Source organism: Anabrus simplex, chromosome 1, assembly GCF_040414725.1.
Source record: "Anabrus simplex isolate iqAnaSimp1 chromosome 1, ASM4041472v1, whole genome shotgun sequence".
Classification (NCBI taxonomy): Eukaryota; Metazoa; Arthropoda; class Insecta; order Orthoptera; family Tettigoniidae; genus Anabrus; species Anabrus simplex.
The window spans coordinates 962,066,049-962,079,572 of NC_090265.1; the positions used below are offsets into that span (position 1 = coordinate 962,066,049).

At 41.1% G+C, this 13,524-nt stretch overlaps 1 protein-coding gene across 4 annotated transcripts in view; it reads right to left on the reverse strand.

Moving 5' to 3' along the window:
* LOC136857814 (WD repeat-containing protein 48) overlaps positions 1-13,524 on the reverse strand; it is a 288,788-nt gene that overhangs the window by 248,951 nt on the left and 26,313 nt on the right. For all 4 annotated transcript variants that reach the window (XM_067136763.2, XM_067136762.1, XM_067136764.1 and 1 more), the window contains exon 2: positions 11,798-12,014. In XM_067136763.2, the coding sequence (XP_066992864.1) occupies positions 11,798-12,014 (217 nt within the window). The remainder of the gene's footprint in view (positions 1-11,797; positions 12,015-13,524) is intronic.

Here is a 13,524-nt window from a genome sequence, read left to right on the forward strand (position 1 = left end):
AGTATTAACAAGGACTAAATTATGATCAATGCAGAATTCAACCAGCCGACTCCCTCTTTCATTCCTTTGTCCCAATCTAAATTCTCCTACTGTATTACCTTCCCTTCCTTGGCCTAACACTTCATTCCAGTCTCCCATCACAATTAGATTCTCGTCACTTTTTACATATTGTATTAAATATTCTCTCTTCATCATCCACTGAAGTAGTAGGCATATAGTCCTAAACTAATGCGGTGGGCATTAGTTCAGTGTCTATCTTTGATGTATCCACAAAGACGCACACAAAAGGCTATCACTTGTGTACAATGGTTTATTTACAGATTATATACACAAATTCACATGCATAAACTAATAAGCAGCTATCATAAAACACACTACTATGAAAGAATAAGAAGAGACTGCAACAGCTGCATGTCAACTACCAACCCAACAAAACCAATTCACGTACTTCAAACAGTCGCTAATATGACTTCCACACAAGTCTCATCAAAACAACTTCAGTTAACCATCAAGACTGCCTCTTCATATATGTTGCCTGCCCAGGCTTCTAGAAGGATATCACAAAACATATTTTCTTGTAAACTCCAAAGTCTCCAATAGCCTAGTTACAATATAAGAAATGTTCTACATAGTTCCCGTCATACATAGCGTTGTTCTGGATATTACAGTATACTGCACAATGATAACATTGGATAATTCATTATACAGGGTGAACCGAAATTCGTGCACTCGGCCGTAGCAACGCGACTTCTCACATGCCAGCAATAAAAAAATGTCTCTCACAAAAGTTCGTCCTGCAAGTACATCCGGCAGAAAAAGGATGTTGAAGAGTAGCAATCTGGCAACACTGTAACCACATGTAGTGTAACTACCTCTGTCAGCACATATTAGTCGTGATGTACAGTTGGTGCAGTGAATAGAGTTTTGGGTTAGCATGCAGGAGTTCGAGGAGTCGATCCTGGGTTGAGGCGAATGTTTTTTATTTCGTAAATGTAGTCCAGGTGCGCCTCTGTGGTGCAGTGATTAGTGTGATTAGCTGCCACGCCCGGAGGCCTGCGTTTGATTCCCGGTTCTGCCACGAAATATGAAAAGTGGTACGAGGGCTGGAGCGGGGTCCGCTCAGCCTCGGGAGGTCAACTGAGTAGAGGTGGGTTCGATTCCCACCTCAGCCATCCTGGAAGTGGTTTTCCGTGGTTTTGCACTTCTCCTCCAGGCAAATGCCGGGATCATACCTAACTTAAGGCCACAGCCGCTTCCTTCTCTCTTCCTTGTCTATTCCTTCCAAACTTCCCGTCCCACACCCAGGCCCCTGTTCAGCATAGCAGGTGAGGCCGCCTGGGCGAGGTACTGGTCATCCTCCCCAGTTTCATCCCCGGCCCAATGTCTCACAATCCAGGACACTGCCCTTGAGGCGGTAGAGGTAGGATCCCTCGCCGAGTCCGGGGGAAAAGCCAACCCTGGAGGGTAAGCAGATTAAGAAATAAAGAAAGAAATTTAGTCCAGGTAGTATGGTATCCGGCATCTTAATGGTCATTTGCACTTACATACTACGATCCTAGAAATGGACGAACAATAGTTTTCATTGGTCAGCTTTGAAAGAAGCCCTTTCCATATCGTGGGTGTGAATTTATTCGCTGTTGACTATTAAGATGCCAGATATCATACCATCTGGACTACATTTACGAAATAAAAAACATACGTCTCAACCCAGGATCGACCCCTCGACCTCCTGCATTCTAACCCAAAACTCTAGCCACTGCACCAACTATACAGCACGGCTAAAATGTGCTGACAGAGGTAGTTACACTACATGTGGTTACAGTGTTGCCAGATTGCCACTCTTCAACACACTTCTTCTGCCAGATATACTCGCAGGACGAACTTTTGTGAAACAATTTTTTATTGCTGGCATGTGAGAAGTCGCGCTGCGACACCCGAGTGCACGAATTTTGGTTCACCTTGTATATACAGAAAATAATAAATTATATACTATTTATGTGTTCTTACATTGAATAAACTCATATTAATATATATACAAGCAGATATTTCATGACAACCTCACAAATAATACAATCATCAGTACATAACTACATAAATAATAATACTAAATGGATGTAAACACTTCACAGCCATACCTCACAAGGAATAATAATAATAATAATAATAATAATAATAATAATAATAATAATAATATTAACCATCATCATCATTTGAGCTCGATATTGGCACATTATTTACCCATGGGTTAAAGAATACTGTTTTTAAGTTATATTAGTCTATTACACCTGCATCAATATCCCCCCTATAACTTCAAACAATTTCAACAGTCTATCGATCTCGCAGATTTTGCCTTGGTCGTAGATTGTATCTTCACTTTTCCTCGACGTCGCTGGATGTGTTTTCCTCCTCTTGACCGTAACGTACCGCGTCGGTGGTCAGTTTTGCCTCCCTGCCAGCCTCTTCCTCGATGATAGTTAATGCGTTCACCTCATGACCTGATTGTGCTGTGTCATTAGTAGCCTCTCCTCCAGGTGGACCCGTGGCAGTAAAAGGCTTACTCTATTTATGCAGCGGTTGGGTGACTCGCCGCAACTCCGATGCGTGGACCTTGACAGGAGGGTTAGTCCTTAGTAAGTAGACCCCACGTCCCAGCTGCTTATCCACCTCGACAGGACTGACCCACTTAGGTGCAAGACCTAAGTGAAACCCTCCAATCTTATTACTGACTGGGTGGTTATGTCGCAGTACTTGTTGGCCTAGTAGGAAGATTACAATCTGTTAAACATCTTGAGCCTTGAGTTGGGTAAGGGCTCTCTTCTCGGCCAAAGCTTGCTTCTACTTGATGTCCTGGTGCTGCTTACGCTGCCACTCTGCTAGGGAAACAGCTGTATCATCTTGACCAGAAGTGGGTGGTGAACGAATCTCCCAATCCCCGGTGCCATATAGCTGTCAACCACGGAAAAGCTCCGCTGGGGAATAGTCATTGAAAAGGTTGATGCATCGTCGCAGGGCAAAGAGTGACTGTGGCATCTGACGGTCCCACAGTCAATGTTCTTTGTCTATTAGGTGGACCCGTAGCATCCTTTTTAGCCCCTGGTTCCGACGTTCCATTGGATTGGCCCTTGGGTTGTAGACAGGGGTGGTCCAGTGCTCCAGACCCCATTCTGTCATTATTTGCTGCCACTTCCTTGACGTGAACTCACTCCCGTTGTCCGACAATGCACCGTGGATAACCGCAGCAGCTGAATACCTCATCTTTTAGAAGACTGATGACGCGTCCTATTGTGGCTTCTGATATCGGAAAGGCCTCTATCCATCTTATGAAGAGGTCTGTGATTACTAGCAGTCCTGTTTTACCCCTTGGTGTTCTAGGGTACGGACCCATCAAAACCAGGGCTATGACCTCCCAAGAGCGTTGTGGCCATATTTTCGCTGACTGGAACCTGCCTTCCTGTTGCTTGCCTTGGTGCAGGCGCAGATATAGCACCCTTCACATAGTCCAGGATGTCTTACCGCATGTTGACCTAGAAGAAACTTCATCGGATTGACTGATATGCTTAAAGTAAATACAAAATTTTAATATTCCACCTTCTCAATACTAAAAAATCATTTGATGTTTTTACAAAAACATTACAATGACGTTAAAAGGTACTAGTTTCGGTCCACTGTGGACCATCATTAGCCTAGCCAAATTACAACAGTAAATGAAGTTTATTACTTTTAATTGACTGATATGTCTCTTCACCGCCTGGATGTCTGGCTTCCGTGCTGTCGTGCAACTTCTCAAGGAGGTCCGTCGTGTGCTGTCTAGGGATCACCACTACTGCAGGCGTGTCAAGACAGGTGCGATCTGTACATTAAAAGTCCTCCGTCAACCCGAAAGTTCATGTCGCACATCTTGAATTCCCTCGGGACAAGTCGACTATCGGTGTTCTGTCTCCTAATCCATTGCGTCATGGTCCTACAGGGCTTGTCTTCTTTTTAAAATTGTTTAATTACTTCCAGATCAAGTTCCTTCTTGATGGTCAGAAGGACTGTTTCCTTGGGCTCACTCTGGTGTTTACGTGGGAACTCCCTCTCGACAATAGTGCTCCTAGCTTCAGGTTCCATCGCCGGGTGCCTGGATAAACTGTCTGCTTCTATGTTTGTCGATCCTGGGTAGTGACACACATCGAAATCAAATTCTGCGATTAACAGAGCCCATCGCATCAATTTAGATTTTGAGCCAGAGACAGAGTTCAACCATTTAAGAGCGGCGTTATCGGTGTAGAGCTGGGACTTCCTTCCCTCCAAGTTGCCTCTGAATTTGCCCCTGGCCCACACCACGGCTAAGGCTTCCTTCTCGACAGTGCAGTAGCGTTGTTCGGTGGGAGGTAGCATTCTGCTGGCATACTCAATGATGTCCCTTCCGCCGTCACTCCCCTCCTGGAATAACACTGCTCCTAGGCCGGAGTTGCTGGCGTCCATCTACAGGCATATCTTCCCCTGAGGGTCGGGATCGGCTAGACAGGGAGCGTTGCATATCACAGCCTCAATGCCTTGGAATGCTGCCTCTTCCTTGCTGGTCCATCAGAACGGGCGGTTGTTATGTAGTAGATCAGCGAGTGGTATTACCTTCTCTTCAAAGTGCGGCATGATGCTGCTGTACCATCCACACAAGCCAAGGAACTGACATACTTGTCACTTGGTCCACAGGCGTTCAGCTTCCTCGATAGCTCTATTCTTCTCTGGTTGACTTTCTAAGCCTTCAGATGTTTGGACATGGCCAAAATATTCTATGCGGGACAGGGCTAAGTGACACTTCTCCAGTTGGCAGGTCAGTCTGAATTTTCAGTCATTCCAGCACTTTCTTCAGGTGTACCAGGTGTTCTTGAAAATTCTTGCTATGGATTAAGATGTCGTTGAGATACACTTGACAGAAAATCTCCAACATATCCTGACAATCATTCACATGAAGTTGCAGGAACATTCTTCAATCCAAAAGGCATTACTGTAAAATGGTACCATCCTCTCGGAGTCATGAAGGTGGTCAGTGGTTTAGATCTTTTCTCGACCTCCATTTGTCAGTATCCAAAGCTGAGATCCAGTGTGGTGAAAATCCTAGACCCACTTACTTGTTTCAGCGAGTCTTTCAGGTCAGGCATGGGGTAGGCGTCACTAACGGTCCTCTCGTTCAACTAGCGGAAGTCCACAGACAGTTGATACTCCCCATTCTTCTTTTTCGGTAGGACAATATGCAAAGCCCAACAGGATGTAGAGGATTTGATGAGGCCTTGCCCTTCCATCTTTTGAATCTTCTGAATGACGACATTGCGCTTATCCAGGTTGATTGGATATGGACGTTGCTTGATGGGTGAGGAAGTGCTGCATTCAATGGTGTGCGTTACAGTGGTAGTCCATCATATTTTATTGATTATGACTTCCAGAAAGTCCTTTAAGGGGGTTAGAGGCATGGCGATAGGTCCTGTCTGAGTTAATCTATCTTCTATTGCATGAAGGATGCTTTCCATTATATTCTGCACATCTCCCTTGTTGGTCGAAAACCGGTTTTCTAACCTTCCTTCAACAGCAGAGATACGGCTTCAAATTTCCCTCGACGGTAGAAATTCTTCCCTCAACCTGTTGTTTTATGCCGGAAACCTGGCTTTCCACCTCCTCCTTGAGGTTCAAGGTGCCACCTTCCAGCTGGCTTACCCAACTATCAATCTGCTCAACCTGTCCCAGTTTTGACCTGATGTCCGGTATCTGCTCTGCTAATTGATTGGTGACGTCACTGATTTGGGACTAAATTTTATCATCTACGGTTGAAATTTTCAATTCTAGTCATTGTTCTACTTTGTAAACCTGCGTGTACATTTGCGATATTTATCCAGTTAAAACTGTATTCACTTGAGAAATTTCGTCTGAAATTTATCGTTTACTTTTGAAATTTGGTCTGCAATCTGTTCTGTTAGGCCGGAATTGCTGTCTGAAATTTTGTCTGATAGTTTGGCATTCTGTTTCATTAAGGTGGAATTAACTCGTGAATCAACGTCCGAGATTTTGTCATTGAGTGCATGCATCATGGTCATTAAGTTAGAATACATTTTGGTAAAATTACCTCCTCTTCCGATGACGACTCCGGATCTTCGTCCACCTCAATAAAAAACTTTTCGGGATCTTCACCTTTTTCAACAAGATATTCTAGTAACCACATCTTCAGTAATTTCTTCTTGTCGTTCATCGGAAGATTTCTCTTCGCGAGTTCGTCTTTGAGTTGTTGTACAGACATATTTTCTAGTATCACTTGCATTATGTTCTATTTCGACTTACACTCATATTCACTCGAAAATTATTCTTATGTCCTTGTCACGGTCGCCAGATGATGTATCCACAAAGAGGCACACAAAATGCTATCACTTGTGTACACTGCTTTATTTACAGGTTATATACACAAGTTCACATGCACAAACTGATAAGCAGCCATCATAAAACAAAACACTGCCACGAAAGAATAAGAAGAGACTGCAACAGTTGCATGTCAACCATCAACCCAACAAAACCATTTTACATACTTCAAACACTCGCTACCATGACTTCCACACAAGTCTCAACAAAACAACTTCAGTTAACCATCAAGACTGCCTCTTTATATATGTTGCCTGGCCAGGCTTCTAGAAGGATATCACACAACATATTTTCTTGTAAACTCCAGAGTCTCCAATAGCCTAGTTACAATATAAGAAAGGTTCTACATAGTTCTCGTCGTACATAGCGTTGTTCTGGATATTACAGTGTGTTGCACAATGTTACATTGGATTATACATTATTTATACAGGTAATAATATATTATATACTATTAATGATGTGCTCTTACATTAAATAAACTCATATTAATATATATACAGCAGATGTTTCATGACATAACCTCACAAATAATACAATCGTCCATACATAACTACATAAATAATAATACTAATACTAAATGGATGTAAACACTTCATACCCATACCTCTCAAGAAGTAGTAGTAGCAGTAGTAGTAGTAGTAGTAGTAGTAGTAGTAGTAGTAATGATAATTCGAGCTTGACATTGGCATTATTTACCCATGGGTTAAAGAATATTGCTTTAAAGTTATATTAGTCTATTACACTTTCATCATCTTGACTACAATAATGCTTTCACTATGCTGGTTGTAGTAGCTTATTCACTGCCCTATTTTCTTATCATTATTAAACCAACTAATGCGTTTCTTCTGTTTGATTTTGTGCTGATAATTCTGTAGTTGCCCAATGACAAATTCTTCCTGCCAACGTACTTCACTTACACCAACTACATCTAACTTTGGTCTATCCATTTCCCTTTTCAGATTCTCTAACCCACCACAATAAAGTCTAGAACAAAAGCTAAAGGTGGGATGGGAACCTTTAGCCTTTGTTTTACACTATATTGCTCTTCAATATGGATTAATATCAAATTTATTACCTATGACTACCACAATGATTTAAACTTCTAACATTCCACATTCTCACTCGTAGAATGTCAGTATCCATCTTCCTAATAAATACCTCCTCTTGTGTAGTCCCCATGCAGAGATCCGTATGGGGGAATATTTTACCTCCGGAATATTTTACTTGGGAGGAAACCATCATCAGTACGTCATTCATACAGAGAGAGCTGCATGTCCTCGGGAGTTAGTTACGGCTGTAGTTTGCCACTGCTTTCAGCCGTGCAGCAGTATCAACATAGCTAAGCCATGTTGAGTATTATTACAAGGCTATTTATATTGGTATTATAAGGCCATATCAGTCAATCATCTAGACTGCCACCCTTGCAACTTCCTTGCAACTACCAAAAGGCTGCTACTCCCCTTGCAGTGAACCATTTGTTAGTCTGGTCTCTTGACATATACCCATCTGACACGGTTGTACCAACAGCTCGGCTATCTTCTTCACTGGGACGCGCAAACCTCTCCACCATGGCAAGGTCATATGGTTCACAGGGAAGGGACTAGTCTATATATTTTATTATTGAAAGAAAGCATACAAACAAGATGGCGGAGAAAGAGAATCAGCTTGTAGAGAATGTGTTCAATGCACTAGTAAGTATTATAAAGCAGAAACTTAAGGAAAGACTTGAAGAAAGAAATTCTTGAATCAGTAAGTAAACTAAGAAGAGTAATGAATCGAAATCATCTCTTAAAACCCGTAATGAGGAATGTATTAAACTGCAAGATGAGGTTTAGAAGGTCAAAGATGAGTCATGTCTGTCTTTTCTGGGCTTGTAAGCCGTGGCCCTGGAGCATACGATGGTCCCGACATTTCATCAAAGACAAGAAGAGTACTGAATTGAAATCATCTGTTAAAACCCATAATGAGGAATGTATTAAACTGCAAGATGAGGTTTATAAGGTCAAAGATGAGTCATGTCTGTCTTCTCCGGGCTTGTAAGTCGTGGTCCTGGAGCATACAATGGTCCCAACATTTCACCGAAGACTGTGTTTGGCATTTTCAAGAGTTCTGACTTTGATAGCTGCAAAGCTCACGATGGAATGGAGTGGTGTTTCAATTCCCTCTCATTATATCGTGCAGGCTACAGTGCGCTGGTCGCTTATTGGTCTTCCATGTTGGAGGGGCAGTCGCTTATTTTCCAGGTCAATATGTACCATTTGCCATTCATTACCCTCGGCCTATGAACTTCCCTCCCCGTAATGCAACTCCCATTATGTGAAAGGAACTCAAAATCTGTTCCGTTAAAAACTTGTGTTCTACTTAAAATTCAAAATGAAAATTGGAGAACTGTGGGGTAATATGTAAGAACATGTACTTGTATGTTACAGAAACCCAAGTTTCAGGAATAAATTATCTATACATTCTTTTGTTATAGCAAAATTTGTCAACAAATTCATTTGTTCAAAATTATAATTGTAATTTATGATAGAAATCATAAAATATTTTTTGTTATTTCTGTCATCTTCATGTAGATCAGTTTTTCAGCTTTCCATTGGTGTATATGGATGTATTAGGATTAAAATGTGATTACGGCCATGGTTTTATTTTCATGGTGTATATGGAGCAAAATAACTGCAGCATTTGACCGATAAACCTGCAGCAGTTCTAGGGTTAAATTAAAACTTTTGTTGCAAACTGTTGTAAACACAGACTGTCACCTTCCTAACATTACAGAAAACATAATAGAAGTCTATACACTTATTGGTAAAGTGTGTGTTGGACAAATGTACACTAGTGTCCAGAAGTTAAGCATAAGTTACGAGTAAGCAGGGCAACAGGAAATAGACCGCAAATCGCAAGACATATGCACCTACCAACCTTACATGTTCGCTCTGTATAGGAAAGGAGTGTTCCCTGCTTTGACTAGTGGCGTAACCGCAAGCTAAACACGGCCACTATAACAGGGCGAACATGACTGAGGGATTATGGGGCACAGGGCGTGTTTAGTATGGTGGTGGTGCAGCATCATGCTGAATGGATGTACGGACCTACACATCTTCACGGGAGGTCCGAGGAACACTGTTAACGCCCAGAGATACAGGGATAAGGTACTGAGACCGCATGTTCCTCTTCAGAGGTGCGGTTGGTCCAGACTTCCTCTTAATGGACGATAATGCCCGACCGCACCGCGCTGCTCTGGTGGATTCGCATTGACTGGTCAGTGAGGTCTGCGGATCAGAACATGCCTGGAATGCATTGGGAAGGTGAATTGCATCCCATCAGCCTCCACCAAGGACCATCCAAGACCTTCGCATTGCCCTTTCGGAGGAATGGGATCGACTGCCATAAGAGTTCTTAGACCATCTGACAGAGAACATGCCACGTTGCTGCAAAGCATGTGTGGCCATTAGGGGTAACCATACACCCTATTAACAGCATATTTTGTTGTGGAAGACATTGCCAAGTTTTGTTAGTTGTTGCCGAAGCTGTACCTTAGCTATCAGAACCTTTCTGGCCCTGTTTTTTTTAAAAACAAGTTTTGTGACAAATGGTGTGTGATTCAGCTTCAGTTTGTTAAGCAATCCGTCTGACATTGCTATTAGGTGGTATGGCCTCGTTTAGTGATTATGCTTAACTTTTGGACAGTATTGTATATTAACACGTTCAGTACCTGCTTCTGAGCGGGACACTTGAACGCCTGGAACAGCCATTTTCATGCCCGGCCCTCTTGACGTGCCTCACTTAATACAATTTACAATTACTCCTAAACTATAAATGTTAGAAAAATGATACTTTGTGCTTACCTCTAGTAAATATTTAGGGTGTGATATCTGGTGTCACAGGTTTCAAAATACGTCTGATTTTATACAAGCTATCTGTATTTTCGCCATAATGATTACTGTCACCGAAGTGAAGAAATGAAAGAATATGAAGGAAGCGTATTCGGAACATTGTATTAGAAAATATCGGAGTATGAAAAACAGGATCTTTGGTCCAGTACATTTTTATATGAGGAATTTTGGACTAATCGCTTTCCACAACTGCATGATCGAATTCTTTGTGAAAGGCCGAGGCACCGCACTTATCACTTGACTCGCGTATAGATTGGTCTGCTCACACACATACTGATAAAATTTGTCATTCGTGAAAATACTCACGTAACTCAAAATATCCTGCTTATTTTCTATTTGAACGTTTATACCTGAATTTTCTGTAAATGGTGGAAAAGGTGGAAAAAACTAGGATGATATGTATCAGGCACTTTACTCTATAGGCCTATCGGATTCAGGAATCGGAATTTCCTCGTCAGTCTCACTATGACTATCTGAGGCTATTTCAGGAATAAGTTCATCACCAGAATAATCATTGTGAACAATATCTAATAATTAATCTTCCGTAAGAAACTTTGTTTTATAAGCCATTATACTACACTCGATAAGAACGACACGCACTGCATTGGAATCTCAAGTACCGTCTTAACGCGCGAGGAACTGCTGAGATATTGCTGCTAAAACAGCTAAGATAAACATGAGCCCACTCAACGCAAGGGTTATCTCAAAAAGGTAACCAACTTCCTGCTACAACCAGTAACGCTGACTAAGGTGTAAGAATGCATAGATGACGAATGTAAACAGCATTGCTTCACGCGGAACATTAAACGTCTTACGCCATCCATGGCCCACAGCATAGGAGCAAGTTTAAACGTCTTACGCCGTCCACGGTCCGCAATGAGTTAATGAGTAAAAGTAAGCACAGGATAAGGTATACATACAAAGTTTTACACAGATTCTTCCGTACAAGATTTCATTCAGTTCTTCGTTCAGCAAGTGCACATAATAACTTTATTTCTTCTCAATTACTTTAGATAAACATTACGCTAACACGAGAGGACCCCAAATTATCTAGGCTATATTGCAGCTTTCTCCAATAGTTCAATCCATGAACTTATGAACACTTCTATATTTATATCCGTGACTAAATAGTCAGACCCTTTATACAAACTTCTTATAAAAGTTTACAGAACATTATTTTCTAATTTAACATCTTAAACATATGTATTTCTTTTGTGTGCTTTAACTACGCGCATGCATGCATTTCTAACGTATTTTAATTTAGTGGGAAGACAGAAAATGAGGACTATTTACAGTAAACGTACATGCTTAAATGAGGGATCATTCAGAAGCCTTTAACACTTCAGTAGAGAAACAAAGATATTAATTCATGCAAATAAACAAGTTCCCCGCCAAAGCTAACATACACATCAAATAAATATGCAACCTTCACAACTTCCATAAACCACTGAAATAAAATCGTGCTCCAATTTCATTCTATGGTAATATACACTAAAACAGAGATTCTGATAACTTACAATTTTTTCCTCCACAGCACAGCACAATGTCATTGACCCAGTCAGTGTGGTGCTCCATAGACTGTATGTAGGGTTCCTTGATGTTCTTGGAGTTCCATATTCGTATGATACTATCTCTACCAGCCGAGTACAATCTATGCAAATGGGCATCATACTGAAGAGAGTTTACTCCTGCTCGATGTCTTCTTTCTACTTCATCACGGATGACAAATGATACCTAAAAACACGTAACAAAATGTTTGCATAGTGTTCATCTTCTATATAAATAAAATTGTAGAGTGTCTGCTGTCTGCACATGAATTTATTTTGCGATTTTTTGAGATATTTATCTGTTTTAACTGGCTTTTACTTTTAGTGTCTCCCTGGAGGAAGTACAAAATAATATTACTTTTTTTTTTTTTTGCTTAAATATCTATAGCGCTGTTATTAGTTAGAGAATTGTACCTTCTGCATTTTGTACATTTACATTCGTGTAGGTACTACACATGATATTTCATATAGCACTTCCATTTGTAACTGTACAAGTGTACGATCCTCAATTTTTAGGTTAGGAAATTTTCGTAAAATAATTCATAATATTAAAGTCATGATAATCATACAACTTGTTTTAATTTAGGCCTATAATGTAACAACGTAATATTATAAGAAGAATTTGTAGTAGGGAATTTTGTATCTATATTTCTGTATAATGGTGTAACTTTAATTTATGAGAGTCAGCACATGGCATGCAATGCAGATTGCTCAAGATTAGGCAACACTGAAAACAGGGGCTATATCAGGAAAAACGGTTGAAGTCAGTTGAAAGTGTTGCAACAAAGTGGCTTGGAAACCCAGGGTACAGCCAGGTAGCCCAGGCTGAAGATTAGGATTGATCAATGTGGATGTACATGAGTGAACGTTCTATGTCACATCAGCTGCTCTATAGCCAATACGATGGCTTTGTTTCAAGCAATGTTGGGTTGACCGAGTGATGCGTGAAGATGTGCCTGTGAGGGCGTTGCTACCCGTAAACTTTTTGGGACGCTATGACCACATGTAGCAAGCCTCTACATAAGTGTATACGTGAAGTCATTCTGATCCTCTTTCGGACCGGTGCCCGGGATCTACTTTGTGCACTTTCCAATGTGTTATTCTATTGTTCTTCAGTATCCGTTACAGAGTGAGCACTCTATAATTACAAATGCTTACAAGTTTTGGGTGGACATTCTGTAAAAGACACCACCAAGTGTTTATTTGTTAGTCAAACTCTGTATTATTCTTCTATGAGATAATGTACAGTGGGTGTGGTGGTGCATACAGCATGCACATTCTGGAGTGGATGTGTGGTTGTGCACAGAGCTAATTCTTGCTAAAGGAAATCGTCGGCCGAGTATGCAATACTTCAGTCGGAGAAATGTTAGGGGCCACACTAACCTGTGCTGGGATGACTCAAAACATCGATGAAGAGGAGTGTAAATAAGGTTAGGGATGGTCTTCGTAAAGAAGGGTGTATCCGTACGTAGAAAAAGTTGTCGTGCTTATCTTTACTAGATAAGGGTTTTTCTTCTGTAGCAGCAGGCAGTGCAGTGGGACTGTTACCTGGAGGTATGTCATATAAAATGTATATAGTGAAACTAATTATTGTTGGTGGTTTGTAGATGTTTGTATATTTCCCTTTTGTAAACGGGAAAAATGAGTTGGTCTCATTAAGTGATGATTGTTGTTGGTGGTTTGTAGATGTTTGTATA